The sequence below is a fragment of the Penicillium maclennaniae genome, assembly GCF_028827695.1.
Source record: "Penicillium maclennaniae strain IBT 15551 chromosome Unknown utg000003l:1.0-5670915.0:1.0-5674809.0, whole genome shotgun sequence".
NCBI classification, from domain to species: Eukaryota; Fungi; Ascomycota; class Eurotiomycetes; order Eurotiales; family Aspergillaceae; genus Penicillium; species Penicillium maclennaniae.
Genome location: NW_026623215.1, coordinates 3,052,077 through 3,077,311, shown reverse-complemented (window position 1 = coordinate 3,077,311; position 25,235 = coordinate 3,052,077). Strand labels below are relative to the sequence as shown.

At 48.8% G+C, this 25,235-nt stretch overlaps 5 protein-coding genes across 5 annotated transcripts; 1 reads left to right on the top strand and 4 right to left on the bottom strand.

The window, feature by feature from the left end:
• Positions 1 to 630: 630 nt before the first annotated feature.
• N7477_003265 (uncharacterized protein) lies at positions 631 to 1,086 on the bottom strand (the record flags this gene model as incomplete). The annotated part of the gene is made up of 1 exon (XM_056964928.1): positions 631 to 1,086. The coding sequence occupies one exon, from the start codon at positions 1,084 to 1,086 to the stop codon at positions 631 to 633; it is 456 nt and encodes a 151-aa protein (XP_056824881.1).
• A 6,558-nt stretch (positions 1,087 to 7,644) lies between these two features.
• N7477_003264 (putative nuclear localization protein) lies at positions 7,645 to 10,094 on the top strand (the record flags this gene model as incomplete). Its single annotated transcript, XM_056964927.1, has 3 exons — positions 7,645 to 7,741; positions 7,947 to 8,061; positions 8,213 to 10,094. The coding sequence occupies 3 exons, from the start codon at positions 7,645 to 7,647 to the stop codon at positions 10,092 to 10,094; spliced, it is 2,094 nt and encodes a 697-aa protein (XP_056824880.1).
• Positions 10,095 to 14,284: 4,190 nt separating this feature from the next.
• On the bottom strand, positions 14,285 to 15,891 carry N7477_003263 (uncharacterized protein; the record flags this gene model as incomplete). The annotated part of the gene is given in 5 exon segments (XM_056964926.1): positions 14,285 to 14,791; positions 14,809 to 15,015; positions 15,066 to 15,548; positions 15,601 to 15,729; positions 15,784 to 15,891. The coding sequence occupies 5 exon segments, from the start codon at positions 15,889 to 15,891 to the stop codon at positions 14,285 to 14,287; spliced, it is 1,434 nt and encodes a 477-aa protein (XP_056824879.1).
• Positions 15,892 to 19,238: 3,347 nt separating this feature from the next.
• N7477_003262 (phosphoglycerate mutase family protein) lies at positions 19,239 to 20,513 on the bottom strand (the record flags this gene model as incomplete). The annotated part of the gene is made up of 4 exons (XM_056964925.1): positions 19,239 to 19,451; positions 19,492 to 19,965; positions 20,093 to 20,311; positions 20,382 to 20,513. 4 exons carry the CDS (start codon positions 20,511 to 20,513, stop codon positions 19,239 to 19,241), a joined length of 1,038 nt encoding a protein of 345 aa, XP_056824878.1.
• A 916-nt stretch (positions 20,514 to 21,429) lies between these two features.
• N7477_003261 (uncharacterized protein) lies at positions 21,430 to 23,607 on the bottom strand (the record flags this gene model as incomplete). Its single annotated transcript, XM_056964924.1, has 2 exons — positions 21,430 to 23,223; positions 23,278 to 23,607. 2 exons carry the CDS (start codon positions 23,605 to 23,607, stop codon positions 21,430 to 21,432), a joined length of 2,124 nt encoding a protein of 707 aa, XP_056824877.1.
• Between the last annotated feature and the right edge of the window lie 1,628 nt (positions 23,608 to 25,235).

Sequence of the window (25,235 nt, the reverse complement as noted above, 5' to 3'; positions counted from 1 at the left end):
TCTCATGGGGATATCGTCAGATCGGCAACATTTCGGCCCTAACCGTGATACATACTCGGACCCGATATGCCACGATATTAGTTATTGCCCCAATCAACTGCGTCATCAAATTTAGAATTCTTCAATTTTGCTGCACCTGTACCTCGTCCTTTTTTTCTCTGGATTCGAAGCGTGACTTCGACTGTCTTCGAGATCGTCAATAACTGACTTGGGAAGTGGATCTCTTGACCACACCGCCGCAAGCGCCTCTCATGTGACCGGCCCCGGTCTCAGTTACTGCCAGGCAAGTTAGCCGAGTTTGACTGAAGAACCGAGAATTAGTAGGGCAGGCTGGCATTCATGCATCTGGTGGGTGAAGTATGTTCTAATTACCTGGTTACAATGGAAATAGTTTATAAGAGATTCAAAATTTGACCAGCAAAAGTATTTTGAGTTGTAAATTAAATCGGAAATGTAGCTATGTACAGGAAACATTTTTCTATTGTCGTAAAGTCATCGTGGCGTCATTATTCGTGTGTTTATCGATGGGGAGAGGTGAGAGGCAGTAGTCTCGTAGAGTCGGAGAAGAGAGGGCCAGTCGAGGCGTAGGAAGTAGGAGTTGGGTGGTTTGAGAGAGAGGTCGAAGCCACCTTAAGCGGCAATGGGAGTAACGGAGACGCAGCAGAAGTTCTTGGAATCCATGTCGAGGATTTCTGTCTCGGTGACTTGAGTGGCCTGGATCTCCTTCTCTGACGGTATTTGGGTGACCGGAACATTGACAAACTTTGGTGTCTCTTCCTTGTCATCTTCTGCCTCGTCTTCTTCGTCGGTCTCCTCGAACTCGAATGAGCTAATACGAGACTTCATGTCGTTCTCGGTCCATAGAACTGAGCCGCAGTGTAGGCGGAAGTGTGCCACACAGCGACGAAGGCTCGGGTCGGGAGCGGTGGCTTCACGCGCTAACTTCTCTTTGGAGATGACGGTGAGCTTGTAGGGAAGGGCGTTGCGGTTCGCCATTGGAGGCCAGCGTTTGTTGGCTCTCTGAAAGGGCACGGAGTGTGAAGGCTTCGGCGTTTTAGGAGTGACAATGCCTGTGGCAGTTGTCATAACGATTTGCCCGGTGTGGCGATTGTATAGTGCCCGGGAAGTTTTTCCTTTTTTTTTTAGGGTGAAATAGGGTCAAGAGCAATTGATCCAAAGCTCAGAGAAGATCGGAATATTTAACTGGGTAGGGGTGGAGATGTATTATTAAGACTCGAGCGGGAGATCAGGGCTCAAAAAAAACTTAAGAGGAGAAGAGGGTTGGGACTCGAATTTTATACGGGTTTGATCTGCGTGGGGAACTTGGCCCCTGCCCAAAAGTCTTCCAGGTCAGCAGGACAAGTGCGCCCATGCCGACACCGAATCTAGACCTCCCGGGCTCGGTCCAGCCCTGACTTAGTCCCCTTTCTGCCCCCTTAGCTCGCCAACTCACCCTTTCGTTTCTTCCTTGATTCACCACAATCTGGTTTTGTGGCTTGGAGCCATTTATTCCAACTTCCCGCTAAGGATTTCCTCCCCCCATCAAAGATTGAGAATTTCTTTTTTTGACTCACCAGCGTGGAATGGGTGGGACGGCGGGTATTCGGAAGCCCTCATGCGGTCGCCATTAAGTGGAGATGCCGATTCCGTGATCTGTTAGTGCTTCGAGTTTTTTTTTCTGGGGTGGGGCCTTTGCCCCATAGCTTATCGTGCTTACACAACCTAGAGAGTAAAAACCTTCGGAAACGTCGCACGGGGAAACTCACGATCTCCACGGATTACCGATTTCGGAAGTCCGAATTCCCTCAACTTTCGCCTCGAGTCTCGCATGCGGCATTGGAACCGCTGGCAACAGCCCAGCGCTAAAATTCTTTTCCAGTGTGCTTCATCAGCACGAAAGCCCACGACTCAAATTTTAATTTGACTTCCAATCTATGCAAACTTATGTTCATTTCGACAGACAGAACCGTGGTTGCTTCCCGGTGCGGTGACTCAGCAACCCTAGTTGGTCGCCAGGGGTTTCCCCGAAGAACATTCTTCAGGGTTCGGGTGAACATCGTGAACATCACCTACCCCTTTGAGCTTTTTCGTAGTCCCACGCACTGCCCCGAGCAACTTTCTCCGGCTGCCCCATGGCCCCCATGGCACAGCTCTACATCCGCTTGACACGCGTGCCAATTTCGGAGCAAATATCTTTTCCTAAAAGAGTTCGCCACCAAATTTTTGTCATCTAATGTCGTGTCCTCCATACATTCGTGCAACGTCCTTGAGATTATTGACCCACCCACGATGTCTGCAAGCAGAATTGATTCAATTATGTGCGACAGTGACGGGGAAGAAATCTGGAACGGTTCCATGCGCTCCGTTTTAAGGACGCCTTAGGATATGGCATCCACTTCTTGGATGACCTTTATTTGCCCTCGGCAATCCTTCCGTCACAATCGAGCACCAACCAACGGAGAACGTGATCAGGATCGTGAACTGTCCGCCTATTTTTGCCGATTCCATCAGCCACTGTGAGGATGTAAAGAATTTTTTTCTCTCATAAGCAAGAGCTAGAGCTTCCAGAAATTCGCAAGGATCTATAGCGTATTCCACCATCTTCCCGCCCACCCCCAAACCCCATAATAATTGTGATAAATGACAAATCTATATCTCACTAACAACAAATCTTTTAAAGGCTTTTATGTAACATTATACTCTAATATACTTACTATATGATATTATATGCTCGCAAATTAATTATATTATCGTGAATACTCGCTATAAGAGGATAATCATATTTAGCGATATTACTAGCGTAACTTTTAGTAAAGAAGGGTAATATTGAATTATTTCTTATGGAAAATTACTCCGAATATTAAAGTATAGCTATAGGCGAAATTCGGAGCTTAAACAATCGATGGTTATTGAGATGTAGAGTTATTATCTATCGCAAGTACTATGGAATTTGGGGGTGGGCGGGAAGGTGATAGAGTACGTTAGGCAGCAAGCTATCTTTGCAGAACGATTCGATTAAATTAAGACCTTGTAGTTTACCTGATTGGCAGTATCAATCACAGTCTCATCGATGGCATAAAGAGCTTTTTTTTGCCCATTGTTGCTGTGTGAATCTTTCCGTCGAAATGCGAAGACATCAATTCAACTAAATTGTATGCAGAAACGGGACGCTGCTACGCAAACATTTGAAATTTCTGCCTTGATGAATCTTAACAGGTTATTCTTCTCGTTACAGTAGAATTTTGGTCAGGTTGTACAGTTGCGTTGAGTCATACCGTTTCAGGGGTCACCGAACTACTCATTCATCGCAAGTACTACCATCCAAGTGACCATCAACACACGAAGGTCAATTGCAATTGCAACGGTTGCTTCGAATCAGTGTCCTTATCGATAATGGACAAATGAAACCTGGGATGGCAGTAGATATCATGCAAGGAGCAGAGCGTAGAAGGCTACACCGTCTTGCGCAGAAATCAATTTTGACAGCATAGTTTAAATATTCAATTTGAAGATCTACAATGTTTACTTACATATTGAGACTTCAATAAGATTTCTTCCTCTGATTGGGTTACTGTATTGTCTTGGCTAAATTTTACTCCGTGACATGTTCAATATCGACCATCTCATCAACAGCTGTCGTAGAGACGAACATCAATACCAGACAAGGGAAATATCCACTTAACAATCAAGAAAATTAGCATTGTTGAGAACTTGCAGGGAAGTTTGGAACCCAAGTGGCTCTGATATCAGTTGACCTTGTATATCGCACATGTTTGATTGTAGTGCCGCGAACCTAGGCTAGACATCTCGTTATTTTTAAGCATATGAGAGGAATTGTCCATTCTTAAGACATGGTAATAGGTTTTATTAGCAATTTCCCAAAGAGCCACTCAAACTGGGTCATTCAGGATACGTCTCTTACCCATCCAAGTGGCCAAAGACAGCTATCCTACATCGTTTTCAAGATTTGCTCTGCCATGAAAAGCATGAGTGAAGCGCAATAAACATGGTGTCCACATAATGACTCACTCAATTCTTTGATAATGTTTCAGATATAAATTGGAAAGGTTCAGAGGACCCCATTTCCCTGGGAACCCTTTCCTTTCTGATCTGCCATCCATGCCGCAGACCCATGTCGATCACCTTCCATTACTGCACCTCCGCCAGTTCTCAGTGAATACTATTGATCAACACCCCGGGGGCGAGTGAGACTCCTGATGGCTCTTCGGGTCGTAGTGCAGCGATTCCCGATCTATCGATCACGGGTCCAAAACCTCCCAGTGCATCGGAATGCACGTCGCCTTCCGACTCCTCTCATGGGCTGAAACATACCTCTTCCCTAGCGAGATTCCCTGTTCTAACATTAGGCATGGACTTACAGCTTCTCGGGTCTTCTGCAACTGTATTTAGAACATGCACGAATTTATGTTTCACCCTCGGATGTAAGAACTCAACCCAAGAGTTCGGTCCAGGCCTTGTCGAAAGTAGGGATTTGCCGGAATTGTAGTTACATTCGAAGTGTGATATTTGAGGGGTTGAAGACGCCTTCACGAGCATACTTCTGTCAAATTAACTTTTCTGGGTGGTAACGATCGATGTGATTCATCGTTGGACTACGATGGTGGAACTTGTTGGGATGTCTCTGCTAAGAGGGAAACTTTAGAAGCAGTCTTAGAGCTTATACTGATAGTCGAGGCTATTTTTATACAAACCCACTGAGATAAAGCAACTATTTTCGGGATCCTTTCGAGAAGCAAGTTTTGCATTGTCTAGGATACTTTGACGCGCAACACTCCACGCATTCTCAGACATACACTTTTGAGATGCTTTGACTGGGCGCTTGGGATAAGTACCGAGTGGCTTATGCTGCGCGTGATAGACCTGTCCACATGCCACAACTTCCATAGCCTGCCTATAGTTTCCAGTCAAATCAGAGCCAAGAGTATCGTCCTCAATTTATGGCTTACAGCTCTGAGTAGGGTAGAATAGGCCAGGATCTACATTTCTCGCAGAAGCTACTGCCTCGAACAGGTGATTATTCTCCCCAGACATCCTATTGGAGTTGTGACTTGTGATGAGTGACTGCTGGGCCATCCCTTCGCCACTGCTTGGAGCCTGATGCTGCTGTTGCATCCAGGCGATGGCACCAGGAACCCTTACATGGGAGATCACTTGGAATGTTGCTACTTCACCTGTCAACCTGTCACTGTGAATCACATCGAGCCGTCGAGAGTGACTCTCATTTTATGCTTGTCGGTAACTCATGCCACGCTGTGTACTCAGGTTACCAGGTGAGCGAGTTTTGGGATTTGGAGGATATAGCGATGTCCCAGATCGGTAGTATTGGGCGAAGCCCTGGTGAATGATTCGTATTTCATATGCACACTCCAATTCTTGGCAGATATGGAGTCAATGCTGTGTGTCGAGATCCATATTACCAATTAGGCATCCGGTCCATAACGGTTCCAGAGCTGATCGACATGGCTCCAAACAGTTCCCATCAGCCACTCGACGGCAGGGCGTTTACCCGGGACCGACTGTACATCCAATTTCTGTCCAAATGGGTCGCTTTACAGGTTGCATCCGACAAAAATCGCGACAAATCGCACCAGGGACGATCCTGTATCGGATCGCGTTGGGAATCGCCTACTATGGGCAACAGACTATCCAATCACGACCACAGTCGGAGCTGCAGAGTCACCTTGTGTGCTTCGGTGAGTCCAGTATTGCTCCCTGTGCGACGGAAGGCTAATGCCGAAGCTTTCTACCGCAGCACAACGGAGGCTGGTGTGAGACCGTTTCACTAAGGGTTTTTGAAAGGATGAGGTGTTGTAACACTGCGTTATCTCGACCATCGTACAGTGGATTCCCGAGGACCCTGGTATATCTGGGCTTGGAACGCGCGCCTGGAAGAAACCCCGCGCATGGACCGTCGATCGTCTCAAATGACCGCAGTCATCTGCTTCGAAGCCCGGGGTTTGCAGATTACAAACCTGACTATTCCAACCTCGGACCCGTTTCTCGGCTTACTTTTTGTTTACGTGCAGCGCACTCGATAGACTGGGGTAAATATCCAGTGCATGAAGACTAGAAATTATCAAAGCCGCGATGGCCGCATCTTGCATGAGCTTCATCTTCATTTGTATCATCCGCTAGGTCAAAAGCGTCGCTAGTCCGCTTCATCTGCTGACAAAATGCGGCCTGAGCTCCCAAATCCCGGCCTGTTTAGTATGTTTTAGTATGATCTTAGTAACTATCCTCGTACGAATCTTATTCAAGTGCCCCTCATTGCTTCTTTTCGGAGGATTTCTTGTCCGGCATAGTCGGCACAAAACTGAAATGAACGCTTTTTTCACACCGAGCAGAATTGGCGAAGATTCACAATTGTGCCGACATGGTCCGACTATGATTCTGTCGAGACATGGGTCTCGTGAGACCATGCATGATCTAGTTAAAATTTCCTCATGCCTTGCCTGTTTTCCGGAGAGAAACTATAGAGACATCATATCACCCGGACCATGGGTTTCCCAACTCTAGCAGAGTAGATCCACGGAGCTCGCTTGTCCTGTTCATTCTCCCAGTGCTAGCGGGGTCCAAATTAATCCATTCGAGACAAGTCAAGTTACACCATCCAGACGGAGCGCGACCGAAGAGACAGAAGAAGCCTATCATAGCGAGGGACTGTGTGATGGAGACGCGAAAAGGAGAAACCCCTCAGAGGCGCTGGGGTTGGCTTTTTATAGTCCTAGTGCGCGTCGAGTCGCTGTAGAATTAGACTCGGTCACGCAAAGGGTTCATTTCGAAATCAACTTGTACAACGGTTACTCCCCTTCGCCTCTTCCTCTTCGACTTCTACGCAGGGTCCTTCAATCTTGCCAACTCCCGTCGATCGCTGTATCACCTCGGGAAAATCGCCCATCGCCCTCGAGATCCTCATTTTGTCTGTCACTTTCGAACCACACAAGACCGAGGAGAATCAGGCCTGCCACTCCAGATCCGAATCTCCATTATTTCCGATCTTTCCTATGACCTCGGGATTCACCCACGGCCGCTGTTCTTCGGGAAATCCCGAACCGTTGACTGGGTTCTCCGTGGCACCTGGCGTCATTTGATATCTCCAGGTCTATTTCTTCAGATCACTCGTTTTTTCTTCACCTTCACCGCCACCTTCGACTTTCTGTTCTACTCCTCGTGACCAATCCTGGCATTCCCCTCCCCTTGCGGGCCCCTTGACTTTACTGTGACAAGATTCCCCTATCGCTTTTGGGTCGATGGTTAGAGTCTAGCTGATATCCTGACCCCTCTCATCTATTATCTTTTCCATCCCACTATCTACTCTATCTTGCTATCTCCACCCATTCCCATTTCTGCATTTCTGTATCAACTCACGTGGGTGGACTCCTGAAGCATTAGGCATCAAAAAGCCTCACCGCCTCGCCCCTCTCAAAGTTCCAAACGAAAGCTCCAACTCGAACCTCTAACCCTTCCCGCGCTGATCGTCCTTTCAAGGCCATCTGCATGCAAGCCTAACAGACCCGCTTGCGCCACCGTGACTCCTGCCGTATCCTTCGCGACTTCGACCCCCTTGGCGCCCCCATCGACGCGCCTTTTCGCGGCTTCGCCGTCCCCATCTGATTCTTGACTATGTATGGCACGCCTCACTCCGCGACGATGAACGGAATGGGAGGAGAGGTCATCGATGGTTCCGGCACCATTGATCCAGCGAATTTGAGTAACTCTGGTACGTATCATTGCGCTGTGCTGGCTGCTGTCGCATGTGTGGTGTTTTGCTTTTCTGCTGCGTGTTTTTATCGTCGCGATCGATCTATTGCGCGAACCCCCCCCGCGCTCGGTCATTTGCGATAGATGGCTGCCTTGTCCCATTGCCTCTTGCCAATGTCCTGTCTCTTTCCCGTCGCCTTCCTTCAAACTGATGCCCCTCCTAGTCTCTGCTATGCCGGCACCATCCCCTGCTGGACCCAGTCCCCGTGGCGTCAAGCGTAGTCGCACTCCAGATCACGGTGGAAATGGACAGACAGAAGGAGATCAGGATGATGGTACGTGCGCATGGGAGAGGATACTGCCTTCATGTTTTTCTTATCGAGGCCTCTGAGAACTTGCGACTCTCCATCACTTCTACTGCCCTTTGTTCGGTCGCGTTTGGTTTTACCTCGTCTATCAAATTTTACTAACCAGCTTGGTTTGTTTGTAGAGGACCAGGGTCGTCGCAAGCGCGGTCGTCCCCGAAGACACCCCGGGCAAGCTCTAACGACCAGCCGTCCGCGGGCACCCCAACCCAGACGCCCCAGATGCAATCCCGTCCGCTCCCTCACCAAACGGCGGGGTCGCCGACTCTCGCGTCGCCTCCGGATAAGACCACGCCGTCAAAAACACTCGTCAAGGCCCTTCCGACAGTTAGGGATCACACGTCCGATCAACTAAACGAAGAGGGCGATGAATACATCCCTAAAGAATTTGATGAAGCAGGAGAGACCAAGGCAGACGCCATGGGGTATCCGCAAGGTGGTCGTGAATACAAGTGTCGGACGTTCCGGGTACCGAATCGAGGCTCCAAGCTATTTATGCTGGCGACAGAATGCGCCAGGGTATTGAATTACCGCGACTCCTACCTATTGTTCAACAAGAACCGCTCTTTACACAAGATTATCGCTTCGCAAATCGAGAAGGATGATCTCATTCAGCAGGATATCCTTCCATACTCATATCGATCACGTCAAATCGCCATCGTTTCCGCGAGGTCCATGTTCCGACAATTCGGCAGTCGTGTCATTGTCAACGGCCGGAGAGTTCGCGACGATTATTGGGAGAGCAAGGCTCGGAAGCAAGGCTTTACTGAGGACGACCTCGCCGGCGAGAAGCGCCCAGGAGCTGCAAAGATTCGCGACGGGACGACAGTGGACAACGAACGCCATAATGTGCTGCCGGCACTTCCTCACAACGATGTCATTTTCAGTAGTACTATCGAGCCATTGCCTCCTGGTCTTTCCTTGGATGTTTCGGAGTCTGCTGTGTCACTAAATCAACTGCCGATGATTCATATGGCGACAACAGATGACCCGCGTCTGCGAGACTACAACAGTATGCCACGAGTGCGCCAGGAGTTGACCGGCCAAACGTATCAGGATATCACCAAGACGAGCGCCGGCTCAGAGATTATTCATCAGGCTCAGACCGCGGCTGATTTCAACAGAGTCTTAGGGTCGCAGCGAGCCCTTCGCCATAAGGGTCTGGATGAATTTTACGCAAAGCCTCGTGAGGCCCCCGAGACTGAGCCTCAGTCTAGCACTGCTCTCGACTCTGGACTTTCAGTATCCCAGCCTATTCAAACTGCTCAAATACCACCGGCAGGAATGGCAAATCCTGCACATGCGCAGCACGTCATGCCTCATCAAGCGATGATGGCCGGGCAGCCTAATTTCCCCCAGCAGGTCCACCAACAGCAAATGGGTCAGTCCCCCATGAGGGTTCTACCCCCAGGCATGCAACCCAACCTTATGCACCAGCGTTCCAATCCGTCCATGTCTGCTGGTATGGCACAAGCTCCTTACGGATATCCCACCCAACAGCAACAACACATGTGGGGTCAGCCACCACCGCAACCTCAACCCTCGCCTTTGTCTTCGCAGGGCCCGCAAGGGGTAAACATGCCCCAATACGCTCAGCAGATGGCCGCTGCTCCCCAACAGGCTCCTTCTCCCATGGGTCATCACGGTCAGCAGCCCCACCAGTCTCCACGCAATCAGCACCGCCCGTCAGTGCCCCAGATGCCGCAACAATTTGCTCAGATGCAACAACATCCACAGGCGCAACAGCAGGCTATGGCAGGTATGGGATTCCCTGGTGGTGCTCCAGCTGGGTACAATCCCAACATGGCTCGCGCAATGTATGCCGCCAACCAGGCTCCTGGCGGGCAAGCTTTCATGGCCGGAAATCCCCAGCAAGCAGGTATGACGATGGGCATGACCGGAAATGGAATGCCCGGATGGCCCACTGGGCCAGGTGGACCGATACAACCCGGTCAACCTCAGCCTGGCCAGTCCGGCAGTCCGTTGGGTGGATGGTCAGGCTACTAGATGCGAACTGGCGTTTTCTAGAAAGGCGTTTTTATATTGGATACAGTTCCCTTTTCCAGCATCAGAAACATTAGTACTTGTTTTCTTGATTTCCCACTGATCTCCCCTTCTCTTCGTGCAATTTCTGGTTGTTCCCCTTGCATTCTCGTGTCTGTCCCTAAGTGGGACTCTTGGTATCGGTAATCTGGGCCAGCCTTCCTATACCCAATTGTTCAACGCGGTCAGGGTCGTGTCTCGCTTGATGTCTTCTGTTTATGTGAACTTTCTATTTCCTTGTCATATCCTTTTACCAGATTCAATCTGCGATATCTCTACTACTCCCGGCGTTCTTCCTCAGAGTGACCCGGCGTTGATGCTTGCCGAATTTTACAAGATATGAGTATGTATGTTCTTTTTATGCTTCCACAGGCTGTCATACATGGTTGATAGAGGGGGTGTTCCTTTATGGTCGAGATATCCTTTTAAACCTCCCGACCATGACCTTGATTCCAAACGTTGCATTTTATTCTACTTTACTTTCACTTTGTACTTCTGAATGTCCGCTTGTGTATTACTGTCTGAACTTTGAATTCAAGGGGTGCGTCTGCGGGGATTCCCCTCTACTTGCTTGTCTTGTCTATCGGAGAGCATTTTATGAATGACAACCCTTTTTTCTGGCGCTCCGCTTCCCTGTTAATATTCCCCCATTGTTCTATGTCGCAAGTTGGGTCGCAATAATCACCCCTTTTCTTGCCCCTTTCCGCCTTGGCTCGGATTTGGTGATGATTGCGCCGGCGATGGTTCTTTCGACCTTTCCTTCCCCTGTACTTCGAATTCAAGGTTCTATCCATTCTCATAGGGGTTACAAGATATACGAGATCCATGGTTGGTTACTTTTTACTCCCTCTAAACGAAGCTCAGATTACTTGGAAGCTTTCTGTCTTTCGTAGCTTGGGGCGTGATATTCAATCAATCCTGTTTGAAATTCTCTGTCGGCAAAATGGTATCTCAATAGCATGCTTATCTGCTTGGCGCAAAAATGGCAAAAAAAGAACGTCCCCGGGAAGGCTCGAACTTCCAACCTCCTGATTAACAGTCAGACGCGCTAACCAATTGCGCCACGGAGACGATTCGATGTGATAGGCGGGCGGGTTTCAACCTCTATCGGTGTGTCATGACTGGTGATTTTCGTGGGGCTCTTTTAAGTACTGGCGCTATGTATGCGCAACTTGAGAAAAAAAGGAAAGAGTAGACTTTGTGTAGATTTGGGTTCACTTTACCGAGAGGCTAAAAAATTGGGATTTGTTTTCACAGAATGATTAAATAATTAATTTGACGTTGAAATTTGTTTCAACCCATTGTGGTTGAAGTTTAATATATATATCTGTACCACGTTTTTTGAGGAAATCCTTCACGGTATATGATACTCTAGTGCATAATAACTAGAAGACAACCAGATACTACAAAAAAGGCCCCCCCCCGGTCTACGATTTCGGCACCATGGCAACTTGATAACTACTAACTCCAGACCCTGAACACCATCACCGGCCCCGCGCAATCTCCGCAAATAGGCCTACTCGGGGGCTTGGTAGGTGTCTCGCACTACAAGGCTATTCCATTCTCGCATCAAGGTTGACCCCACTCGATGGAACGATAAGCATGTCTACTGTAACATGGCAGGGGCAAAGCGATAGCCGAGGCCAATTAAGTGAGAGACAGAGCGTCCACGGACCAGAAAGACGTCAAAGGTACGTACAGCCCGGATACAATCCCAACCAGCCTAATCCATCGAAAGCCCCTGCTAGAATCGATACATTAATTACAAAGAATCAGAAACGAACCGAAAAATTCGAGAGGACCCCACAGTGATCGCAGACTGGAAAGGAACCCTCAAGGTATACCCTGTGTACCACCTCCGGGGCTGGAAGTAGAGTATTATAAAATCCTCAGTGCGCTGATTCGCGAACATGATCGACCGCGATTTGGACGAGCAGACGGACAAGCACAACTATCATCCGTCCCTCCAATCAAATTAGACGTCGATACGTTAAAACGATATGAATCCATCAACACCAACGTCGTCATGGCTGGTCTGATTTAAGATGGGCCAATGTGGCACGATACATACGCATAGTCGGTGATATTTGATCACCATGAAGCTTGGCTTTCCAACAAAGACTTATGATTAGTTAAAAGACATTCCCGGAATACCGAGGAAAGCGGTCATCTCAACTGTGGACGTGACCATGTATGACTATAGCCACCAAACGGAGGCACAACCACCACTTGAAAAAAAAAAAATAACGTCAAAGTCCTTTCTCTTTTATTTCCGAGACTTCTCATATGGTCTTCAATGAATTATCCCCTGAACCTGTTACATCGTCTTGTCGCTAAATGCTCCGACGAATGCCCGAAATTGAAATTTCATTTTCCCCCGCTCGGGACAGAAATCACACACAAATCGACGTCCCACCCCCATGCATCTCCTCTGCAAGAACAAAAACAAACTGCGAATAGGTCAAATTAACAAAAAAGGACGTCCCCGGGAAGGCTCGAACTTCCAACCTCCTGATTAACAGTCAGACGCGCTAACCAATTGCGCCACGGAGACTTTGTTGAAGCTAACGGCTGAGATTATGTGTGTTGAGACCCACCATATTTGCCGAATTCGCTTATGTCTGCACAGTGGGGCGGTGCGCATTGCCCTAGGTGTGTGGTATCTTTGCACATTGCGCTATGCACTACACTAGATCATGAGGCCATTCGAAGCGATTCTGAGCTTGTTCGCTGCTTCATCTCATCCGACGTTTATGTTTGTAGGTGGAGCTATGGAGCTACAGGATCAGTTCTGATGATCACTCGAGCATAGTATAGACACCAAAGATATAGAATTATCCTTGATCTTGTTTATGTTGTCGGGTATGCGTCTGAGAGCACGAACGATGACCCATGATTCGATAGATGGAAATCGCAGAAGTAAAAGCCATTGGTTGATTGAGCGCATACTAAGGTGTCGGTTGAGAAGCCGACAATCCTCAAAAACAATGAGACAAGGTTGGGTGCCGCTTGGACTGCAATTGGTGAGTTAGATGAATCCCGCAATATGAGAAGTATCTTCTGGAGAGAGAAACTTTGAAAGTGGCGATTCAAACGTTCATGATGAATCTGTTCAGACCGCGACGAGCAAGCCGTTGACTCCCAACTTTAATACAGCGATATTGTCATCGGCGATTCCGGTTCTCTTCACTCTCACCCTCTCCTAAGCCTACGCTACACAGCATCGTGACCACTCGTGGAATCCGCGATGGCTTGTAACAATTCCCTCGAGATGACAATATCTTCTCGGCATCGGCGTGATGACAAAGAAAAGGAACGACTATAGAGATGCCATTCATGAGGCACAGAGGAACGCGGCGCCAAGAGAATGCAATATGAGATTCCTTTTCATAGAAGCAAGCTTTGCTCTGTACATAGTCGTCCCTGCGATGCCGGTTTTTGCACCATGAAGTGAAATCCACGGGTCCTCGTCCTTTCTCATACTATTCAAATAAACCCACTGGATGCATACAAGGTTATTATTCATGTTATGGCTATGGAAATGAATAGTAGATTCAAATATAGACTATGAAGTGCGAGGGACATGTATTAAAAACCGAGAAATCTGTGCATAGAACGAAGTTGAAACATGGAGACGAGCATGAAGCCTTCGAAAGTTTCTTTGATACCTGAATTCATGATTTGAAAGACCTTTTAAATATTAGCAAAAAACTATAGATCGATGAAACCAGATAAAAACCATGATAGAGCGCAAAAGTGCTACTTTTTACAGTCTTAAATGCGCGGTCAATTTGGGAAACGGGTGGCGCACAAACGAGTGAGTGGGGATGGTGGCAGCATCATTTATGGATCATTGGTGGGACCGATCTTCCATCAAATCGTCTCCGTGGCGCAATTGGTTAGCGCGTCTGACTGTTAATCAGGAGGTTGGAAGTTCGAGCCTTCCCGGGGACGACCTTTTTTGTCTTTTTGTTACCCTGTCTGTCTAGTGGTTGACTTCAACGTTGTTTTTTATGGCAAATAAAAAATGATACTCTTTAAACTACTGGATTCTTTGGGGGCGACATGACCGGGCAGTCTCGAACAATTGCGGTATATGTAAGATAAAAAAGCAAGACAAGACTTGAGCGTCGCGTGAACCACATTTTGCTCAATCAGGGCAGGGTAACAATTTTCAGACTAGTGTTTCTCAGTCCAGTACCGTTCACTGACACAGCTTCTGCAAGTACATGGGAACAGAATCGAGGGACTGTAAAGGTAGTCTGAAAGCCTTGCCGGGTGACAGAACCGAAAAGTACCAATAGATCAGAGCTGGATTCCCTTCCGTAGAAGTTCCAGCCGTTGTACTCTGTTGCCCCATTCCAACTTGCCCAGAGTGTGACCGGAGTGTCGGAAGAAGATGCTTGGGCAAAAATATTCGGGGATATGGATGGTGTGGCAGTCCAGGTCCACTTGAAAGCGCGATAATTCATTGCATGATAGTCTTTCAGGCTCGCGAAATACACCACTGACCCATCCGCGGTGTGCTCAGAAACAGATGGATTTTCTCCCCATCCAATGAACACGTTTCCAGTAGGCAGGATCTGCGTGTTGCCCTGACTGGTTGAAAGTAAGCCCTTTCCCGGTGCTTCAAATCGCTCTAGAAGATGGAAGTATTCGTTCTGTGGTCAAGAGCCACAATCATGCCGGCGGACGTAAACGAAGTATTTCGACAGCCATCGCTTGCATTATCAAAAAGCGACATGATAGTGTGGGTTTGGTTTTCTTCACGGAAGCGTGCATCGTGTTGCGACGAGAAGTTATAGTCCACCAATGCGAAGGAGGATGCTTTCCCACCCAATCGCCATATCACGGATCCGTCTTTGCCTGGGACTTGTAGATGGTGCTAGTATGTCTTGAAGAGATAAGATATTCGCCCTGAACGGATCTATCAACGGAATTGATATGGAAATAGTCCCAGGGTGGGGTATTACTCAGCCCGTTGCCCGCGACCGAGTTAAGTCCAAGAGGAACATAAGTTTCAGATAGAGGAACGTGATCCAGGGATGACCACTCGAAAAGTACCTTCCCACTACTTATGTTGATCTCTTGAAACACGCCACTCATAACCCAACCCTTCGCGGCCGGTATGCCGAGCGACACTAGATCATACTGTTCTGGCTGGTAGACTGTTATCAGCACACGGTCCCCATCAACAATCTTCAGCTCGTGCATATCACTCAGTTCCAGACCTCTACCACTCTGCACAGTCCTGGCAGGCTTATATTCATTGTCCAAGAACAGATTTAGACCTCGAGCGTATCCTCCAATTTGTGCACCTTGGAAGAAACAGAGGTGATCGGACTCTGCATATGAACAGACATGGGTATCATGGGAAATCTCTGTGGTTGAACCAATTGAACCACACCATATAAGCTCCTATCTTTCGTCAGTCAATGATCTCGTTGGCCTACGAGGCTCATGAGCTCACTCCTTTCATGTCATAGATATATGGCCCTGGGCCCGCCCTTTCATAAGGTGCCAAGAAGATAGAGCCAGGAGTAACACTCTGTTCGTTATTGATGCTCACATCAAGGATTGGAGCCTGGATATCCGGTCGCTACCCCAAGACCAAATTTTCTTTTTGCGCATGAAAGGATCAGCATGAACTAACGGATTGAAAAGATATCCATGTCGCATCATCTGCAGCGCAAGGATTCATGAAAATGAGTCCCAAGAGAATGAAACTAGTGAAGATACGAGAGCGATGTTCAATGTTCATTGTGCCTTGATGGTGCGCTTTTTAGATTGACACTAAACCCCATAAACGAGAACACCTATCTACCATAAGTACTTTCATAGATAAGTTTTCAAATGTGAGCCATCTGAGATGAGGTCATAGCACATATAGTAGATTCGGTGTCTCCAAATGGCGTGAACCGCGGGCCCCGAACGCAAGCAATACGAAAAATTAGGGCCAGAGAGGACATAATCACGGTTCTGGTGAAGTCAGTATAGATATGATGAGAAAGGTGTGGCCCAGAAGCTGCGGGGTATTTTAACCGGAAATGAGCCACAGTGTCAAACGGGTGCAACCCAGAGGTCGCGAACTAAGACGAAGGGCGCACGCGATCTACTCCACGATAGATCAAAAATAAACCATGGTTCAACTTCGAGAACCAGAACGGCCCACACTTTTTCTTCTGCAGTCACCATGACAGATCCCGATGTGATGAGTCTTGGCGACCAATGTCTCTTGATACAACAATACAACCGTTTAGCAGTCTCAAAATATGGAGGTTCGATTCTCAGTCTCTTGCCAGCACATAAAATTCCATCCTTTACCTTTCAGTGGCAAAGTTTGGTAGAATAGGAACCCGGTACTAAAACAATTTGCTGTCTGAATCAAGAATTGGCATCTTTTCTCTGCTTCCTCCCAAGGCCATCAAATCCCATTGCTATCAGTTTATTCTTACTGTGACGTGGGCCACAGAAAAGTCGTAGAACGAACATGGCTCGTCCAGGTCATTGGCCCGTTCTGTTCCGTTTACCCTAGGTATACGAGCCAACGTCACCTTGTCATCCTCGGCAACAATTCCTTGGATAGTCTAGATATATTTATGGAACTAAATAAGGGACTAGCTTCCAAGGGTTCTTTCCGTGGGTGAAGATTACAACAATATCTTTCATTTACTTACAGCGATCGGTCAATCGAAGACATCATCTTGAAGCTGCATGTCTAGATCCAGCAATTTTCGCGCCTCGAAATATTTGCGCCATGTATTTGATAAAGGATCTGAGCTTGCTTCCTCGCCGATATCAATTAAGAGACTTCATGTCTGGTGGATCCACCCACGGTAAGCTTATAGTACAGCTGGCGGGATACACAGCAACCAAGCTATGGAACTCCATGCTTGTTACTACCAAGGAACTAAGTCGCTGCCATATTACCGGCACATCTTGTGAAGCGTAGACGAGCTTCTAAAGCGGTCAAAATATCGCCAGAATATGGCAGATAATCCGGCTCAGCCTTTTTCATCATGCTTGACTTGTGGTTGACTTGTGGTTGACCTGTTTCTAAGCCAACCACAGTGCAATGCTACGAGTCAAGATGACAAGAGGAGAATCTTGTAGTCACAGGGGCTCATTCTGGTACGAATTGAAGAAGCCTTATTTTGTCTGTCTTCCGGCATCATGCGTGAAGCCAAGCCGCGGAGTTCTAGGGCAGCTATATTTGCAAAGGACGCTCTTTACCATGGCTCGATCAGCTCCCCCCTGCCCTCATACTCATGCTCCTGAAAGGCTCACAAACTGAGTAGTAACAATTTCCCGATCACACGTTGTTCCCTTAAGTTAAAGGGATGTATTTTCGAGAGTGTAGATTGACAAATCTTATGTTATCGTTGTGTAATCCTGAACTCCAGCCATTGGGCCTCTCCATGACTCAATTTAGCATCCAATGCTGTGCTATGAAAGTTTGATACCCTACTAGTGTCAACTAGAACTCATGGAGAAGCCCAAAGAGGTTCGCTAGATCTTCTCTTCAAGGTTTCCAAACTCACGGCAGGTGATGTACAAGAACAATATGTATATCGAAGGGAGTCAACACCGCCAAACTATGGTATCATCTAGGCCTAGGTCCTTGAAGACACTCTTTTTGCCTAATTGTACCAGTGAATTCGTCTATAGACGAGCGGAGAGAATAATCACCAAGCACTGGTCTCGAGCTCCGCGGACGGGGCGGAGTCAAGTGCCAAGGCATGCCAAGGACTTCCCAAGTCGAGCAACCAGCCAATTTCCACGAGATCACCTAATTTTGCAAGGTGTTTTTCATGACGCTCACATTGAATCTAGAATTACAAAAGTCTCATTCTTGACAAGAAGATGATTCGGGTTATTTTCATGACGCTCACATTGGATCTAGAATCATTGAGAAAGACCCATTCTTGAGACAAGAAGATGATTCAGTCTCTGTTGGTTTGCCACCTTAGTCTACATAACATCTCGACAAGTCACCCTAGCTTTGAGATCCAAACTCATCAAGATCAAGTCTTGCTACAAATTCACACGCAAACAATATCAAGTTTCTGTCCTAGAACATGAAGTCTCCACTCTACTTTCTGGCCGTGTTACTCTCTCTGGCAACTGAACTGACAGTAGCTTCTCCGACTGCGGAGCCTGACAATTTTGATTTCCTCGAGGAGAGAACTGGAAGTGGAGGAGGCGGCGGACGTGGACGAAGAGGTTCTCGTAATCCTTGCAGGATCAGAAATCAATACAGTTACTGGAAGTACCTTTGTGACTCGAGTGATCGAATGGGTCAGGAAAATCCCGGTGACCAGTTCAGTGCAAGCTGTCGTTACAGGTAAGTCTGTCTTTATTTTATCGGAAACGTACAAGTTCAAGAAGCTGAATATCACTGAAGAAACTGGTATCAGACCCAGAAAGGATGGGTCCGTCAACAAGATAGACCCCAAGGGTGCAGTAGGTTTCCCTTCACTCTAACACAACTTTGTCTGACTGGTTTCGTAGATGGCGGCTGGGATCATCCTTGCTAGATGGAATGATGTTCGAAAATTGAGTGATTATAGTGCAGATATTGGTGTGGCCTGTGTGTATTTGGGTGATGATTGGTATTAAACAAATTGTCTTGAAGGCGCTTTTCCTCGTTTTCACTGACATTGAAAACTCAATTTGCGCCTGTGGATTTATATATGTTTTTTCTATGGTGATATTTGAATGAGCTCAAGTCTCCACGAGTCTAAACGTTGTTTTAATGATGTTCAACATGTTGTAGCGGGTGACTTGTATTGCTAAACCTAGTTTTCAGTCAATCTGCTTGGCTGCTGTTCCCTCTGGAAGTCGTCCATGAGACAGCCCCTACTTGACAGTATACTAGGGATACTAGCGTGCTAGAGTGCAGCATTGAATGAGTCACGGTTAGTCTTATCACAAATTACGCAAATTCTAATATAAGATCCAGAAGGGACGGGGGAGACCTTCCCTTCTGGCTTTTTGGGAGGTGTGGTTTCCATCCAATGACTTCAACAACAGGCGAAAAAGAAGTACCATCTATATCGAAATATCACAAACTGTACATAACTATATCTCGGGCACGCAAGACATCTTCTAATACCCCGTAGGAACAAGCGGCGTCGTAACTGGCGCGGCACTAGAAGGGCAAACACAAGCCGTCACACTCGTAATCGGGGCCACGGTACAATGCGCACTAGCAGTCCACGGGACAGATGTAGAAGTAGCCTTGCCCTCCTTCTTCTCCGCCTTGACCAGAACGGGAATAACAGCACCGGTACTCAAGCTGAAAGCACGATGTCCCAAAAACTCGCAAGATCGAGGAAATCTCTCCAGAATGCGACGTCACGGAAACATACGAGTTCTTCTTGCTGGACTCGCTGAAAAATACCTCCCCGAGCGCCTTGGTACTACGCACGTCCTGCGCGGCGCTAGTCTCGGCTGTGACGCCGTTCCAGAGGTTGTCTTCCTCGGAGAAGCCGGACTCAATGGTCCAGTGAGGGAACATGGAGTGGATGTAGGACTTGTTGTGGCGGTGGTCGCAGGTGTGAATGCTAATACCCTCGCGGAAGAGTTCTTTGATGACTGGGGCGAACGGAGCAGAGCCGTGGGGCAGGTGCAGGCCATTGAAGGTGAGATTGGCAGTTTGGAGGGTGCGGGTCAGGGGGCTGACGAAGTAGTTGTCTGGAGTGTGCATCTTCTGTTCCTCAATGAGCTTCTGCCAGAAGTCGTGGGCTACTAGGGCTTGGCCTTCGCCGGCTGGGGTGAGAGTGGCGTCGAACCAGGTCACGGTGCTGTTGCCGTTTAGTTCGGCCCAGTAGCACTGATTTTGGGTATTAGCTATACCATGTTGTGTCGATTATGCACCGGTTGGGAATGGAACTTGGACTTGAATTTGGAATTGGACTTATTGAATTTGCAATGGGACTTAGATCTGGAATTGGACTTACGTTCCAGGCTGGGGTGCCGTAGTATGTTTCAGCGGAATTATGCCAACCATTTCCATGGCGACCAAGGAAGAGAACCTTGTATTCAACGTGCTTGGGGGAATCATCGTTGAATTTTTGAACTTGATTATAGAAGCGCTCCCATTGAGTCATGGACTGGTGGTGCTTGAGCTCTTTATCCGCTGGGTAGGTGCGGTTAATGAGGCCAAAGTTCACGGCTGTCTACAGACCCCAAGACATGATGTTAAATCGTTGGTTCACTTATCATATATCACGAAAGGTCAATACATACGTAATCGAAAGTCGAGGGATCAGTCGCGGTCTCATCCTGGAGGAAATAGCCCGTCACCGAGGTGTACTCGATCGTCGAGGCATGTGCCGAAATGGCGAGTCCGAGAAGGGCCTGGGACAGAGAGATCTTCATGGCGGGAATGATAACCAGAACAGGAAGGAAGATCAGGACGAAGGATTAAGGTTGGTTCGGTCTTGCGCTGTGTCTTATAGTTCGACGGGGGCCATCAGACAAGGATAAGAAGCCAGGCTCGGTGGGTCTTGAAGTCACGGAATGGGCATCGTCCAACGGCGTGGCACACGTGCGGCATGGCATTCCCAGGTTGGCGGGGCCCAGCGCCGCTAACATTCTTAGCACTGGAGAAACACTCCCAAGCCGCCATTCCTTCGACGGAAGTGATCTAGCCTTGGAATAGGTGCCGAGGTCGGTTAAATATCGGAGATTTCAATTTAAACTGAACGTTTACCACGTTCAAGTTCAAGCTTCAAGTTCCAAGTTCAACTGTAGACATCGCCCCTTTTGGTATTATGAGACAGAAATAATGTACTCAGTACGTGACAAGAACAATATGTAAAAAGATAGCCGAATGCTGCCAAATATGCAAGTCCAAAATCCATCCAAATCCGAGCCCGTCACCCCCCCCAAAAAATAAATAGAGAAGGAATAAAAAAAAAAAAGTCTCGAGCGGAACTCGGCAGCATTAAAAGGTCGTATCGGACACCCCCAATATAATCAATCCCAGGCCAATAAACACAATGCAAAGAATGCTCCAAATATGTAAAACCCCGATGGAACCATAACAAATAAAGAGACAGTAGAAGAGACAGAGTATGTAAGAAATCTTCAAAATGACAGTTGCTCCCCGCGCACGGAGGATTGGGCATAGACAGGCCAGGCCACTCGTGAAGCGGTCGAAAATAAACAGACAAGAAACAAAATTCCCCGCGAGACGAGAAGATGCGTAGCGGTTCGTCCCAGACTAACAAAAGCATATTTATCGAGGCACATTTCTCATGTCATCCATCGAGAGATGGGCGAGGCAACGTCCTCAGGGAGGATAGTTGTTCGGCGTCGTCGTGCTTGCAAACGTGTAAGCCTTGAGCTTTTGCCCCCCGTGCATCGACTGCCCGGGGTACTCGTGCATCATAAACTCGGTCGCCTTTCTCTCATTGGCATCTGCGGAGCCGGCCATGTCGGTGTCCTCGATCGAGTAGATTAAGGTGGGCGAGCCGGAGACGTGATCGATCCCAAAAGCATTTCCTGGGTGCTCGGCTCCGGCATCGTATGCCACGGGAGACACGGTACTTGAGTGAGGCACCTGCAGACCGCTAGGGTAATCGGGCGAGGAAAGAGAATTGGTGTCTTGCCAGCTCCTAGCCGTCATGGGACCCTGCTCACAGCTCACGTACTCCGGGAAGTTGGCGACCTGAGCCGGAGCCGACATGGGCGGGGCAGCATTGTGATAGGGGAAGGGAGAGTAGATGTCAAGAGGTGTGTCAGGAGGTGATGCGATGTTGACTTGCATGGGTTGCGAGGAAGGGAAGAACTGAGTTGTGGAATGTGCGGAAAGGCAGTAATTGCTCTCCGTGGGCGACGCCGGCACGAAATGCTGGAAATCCGACGGTGTTAATGGAGTCGGCGGCGCGAGAGTGGATTGCGAGACCGACGGCCGGAGCATGTCAGCCTTGCTAGCCTTCATGGAGCCAGACTCGGCGAAAGTAAAATTCAGCGGAGAGCGTTGGGCGGCGGAAGCCTTTCTGACACCAGCATACCGAGAGTTGAGACTCTGGGCTGACTTGGAGTGACGCATGGGGTTGCCAGAAACGCTGGACATGCGGCCGGTGGGCGAGAGAGAGGACATGGAGGTTGAGTTGGCCAACGAGCGAGTGTTGGAAGTGCCGATGGCAGCAGGACGGGGACGCTTTCGCCTCGCGGCAAGATCAAGTTCTCTGCCCGTTTCCTTCCATGAGCCATTCACTCGGTTCTGAGACTGCGAGAGTCCAGAATCGGCGTTGCAGATGCCAATACCATTCAACGAATTGGCCAAGGCATCGGACGACTCTCGCCGAGACAGTGAGATCTCGGGAGTCGGCAGGGACATAGCGTACTGCATGTTGTTGTAGCTGAGACCGTCATGTCCCATACCAGGCACCGAGAGCTGGTCCTTGGAGCTTTCTGCCCATTCCTCGGTCCGGGGATGATATTGAGCTCCTGAGTACGCACTCACAGTATGTTGCATGGAGTGTGAACCGTTCGGCATTTCGTGAACAGCTTGACTTGTCACCGGGTAGGCGTCGGTCTGGCCATGAGACCATGAAGCAGACTCCTCCTTGATGTCGGGCCAGTTCTGGTAGGCATGTCCCTTGGACTCGTGATTCCTGAGGGCGACACGAGGCGGTGCCATCGAAGTGGGAGAAATTGAATCCTCCTCTTCCTCTTGAGACGCCTCCTGCAGAACGTCCCGCTTGGCGTCGCGCTTAGCCTTGGAGTCCCGCCCAGTGAAGCGATCGCGAGCAGCGCATGCAGCATTGAGTGCCCTTTGCAGAGACAAAAAGGTTGCCTCACGGGCCGACTCGCTCTTTGATTTCTTGTGCTGCTTGTTGGGGGACGCTTCCATCGCCGACTTGCTTTCGGGTATAGAAGCGGAGGCTGGTTTAGGCGTAGGGGCTTGATCGGACTCTTCCTTTGAGGCGGAAGTTTGGCGCGACTCGGACATTTGTTCCAATGTCTCCGACTTTTGGCGAGCAGCTTCCTCAGCCTCGGTCTTGGCTTTCTGCATCTTTTCAAATTCCTCCTGGCGCTTCTGCTGCTTGGCTTTGGCGCGTCGATTTTGGAACCAGTTCTGTTGGCGGAGTCAGTGGGACGTCACATCAGATGAGAGGAGCGGAGTACGTACGGCAACCCGAGGCAAGCTCAAGTTCGTCTGAGCGGCCAATTGGCGCTTAGTGTTGCTGCTGGGCTTGGGGTGGGCCTGGAACTGAGCCTCCAAGGTCTCGACTTGCTCTTTGGTCAATCGTGGACGCGACAGATTCTCTGTGTATTCGTCATAGTCCATTATAGGTTGGTGGTAGTAGTCGACCATCTCCATTGGGGGATGGGGGTACATGTATCCGTCCATGTGGTGCATCATCGGCGGAGGCATCATGGACGGGTCGTAAGCCATGGTGTGGTCCATTGGTAGACCCGTGTGCGGAGGGTAGTTCCATGAGGGGTGGATGTAGCTCATGGCTGCGGGAGTATCGAGGAGAGAGAGGGAGGAGGAGAGGAGACGGGTGGTAAATGAAAGAGATCGCTGCACGAGGAAGGCAGTATTGAGGAAACGAGGCTATATCATAGAGAGTGCGGAGTGGGATCGTGACTGCGGGTGTCGATGAGACCCTAGAAGGAGCGGCAGGGAAGTGAAAAAGGATATCAAGGCATACAAAGACTGGTGTTTAAGGAGTGACGGGGGCTAAGAGCCAACCAAAGCTGAAAAAAAAAAAGAAAGGAGAGCGACAATTGAAGAAAGAGAGTGAGCTGATGAGAGGAAAGAGTCGGGGGGTAAAAGGGCGGTAACGGGGCTGCGCAGCGGCAGGCGGTGATTGGGGAGATCGAGGGTGGAATCTTTGGGGTTCACGAGTATCGGTACCTGGTATTCGGTTTCCAGGTAATCCTGGGGCTTTTTTTTTTCCTTGAAATTAATTATTATGATTATTTCTATTCAGACGAGGCTAGAGCGTAAATGCGTGGACGGGGGATTTTGCCGGGAGGGCTCGGGTGAGATCTGATCGTCAGTCGAAACGGGCTCAATACCAGCATGAATCTCCCCACTCGAAGCTGCGCTACCCGCCCGCGCGGTTCTAGGGGGTGGCGGCCTGTGTGTTGTATGGGAGATTGCCCAGCTTTGCCCAATTGCGAGCCCTCCCCTGAAAGTGATCCAAGTCAAAATCGGGGAACAAATTCCGATCTCGCCTACATCCCGGGGACTACCACCATCCCTATCCCCCGGGACTTGGGTGATTATGGCTTCGATAGAGTATTTTAGTAGACTAAAAAAAAAATGGAGCCATCCCAAAAAAAAAAACTTAGTTGGATCAACCGCTGTTTGAGATTGTTCTCCACATCGAGAAAGGACTCGGGGGGGGGGGGGAAGCTGTACGGTACCGGTACTGGATAAACAGCTTTGGAGTAAACACTTGCCGTTCCATGGTTTGGCGTGCGGAGGAACGGGAACCATCCGTGGTATCGACCTAAACACCCATGCAGGGTACGTTCCTACTGCAGAATGAGAATACACAGCATAGGCCGCTGTGATACGCCCTGGTCAGTTCCTGCATTAGTGCCATATCTGATCCTACCATCGTGGAGTCCTGCAATGGTAATCATGCCCACTATGACGCCCCCGTGAACTAGGTAGGTTGTGGGTCATGGCTGTTCTGTATACAGGTGGTGATCATGCAGCATTGTGTTTCGAGATGCCGGGAAGAATAGGAGCCCGACATGTCGGGTCCTGGTCCTTGGGAACACGATGATCGACAAGGATGACGGGGGCCATGAGAGGCTATGATGTCGCCAATCTCGCAAGAAAAAGACACTATTGAGTCCTGAAGCAAAGCAGGGCAAAGGAAGTGTCCGAGATCTGTCAGCGCACCCCGTGTCTGGAATTGGCGTTCTTCGCTAGACTTCTTTGAGAGTGTCGAAGGCGCATGGCAGCGGCCAAGAGAAGCTAAACATCAATAGTCGACAGATCCCCCGTCGATCACTCAGGATCCGCCTAGCTTCGGTTTTTGTTTTGGTCCTTTTTTTTTTCCCTTTTTTTACCCTTTGTTTTCCCTCTTTTCCTTGGGACCCCTCACTAATGTTGCTCGTTAGGCA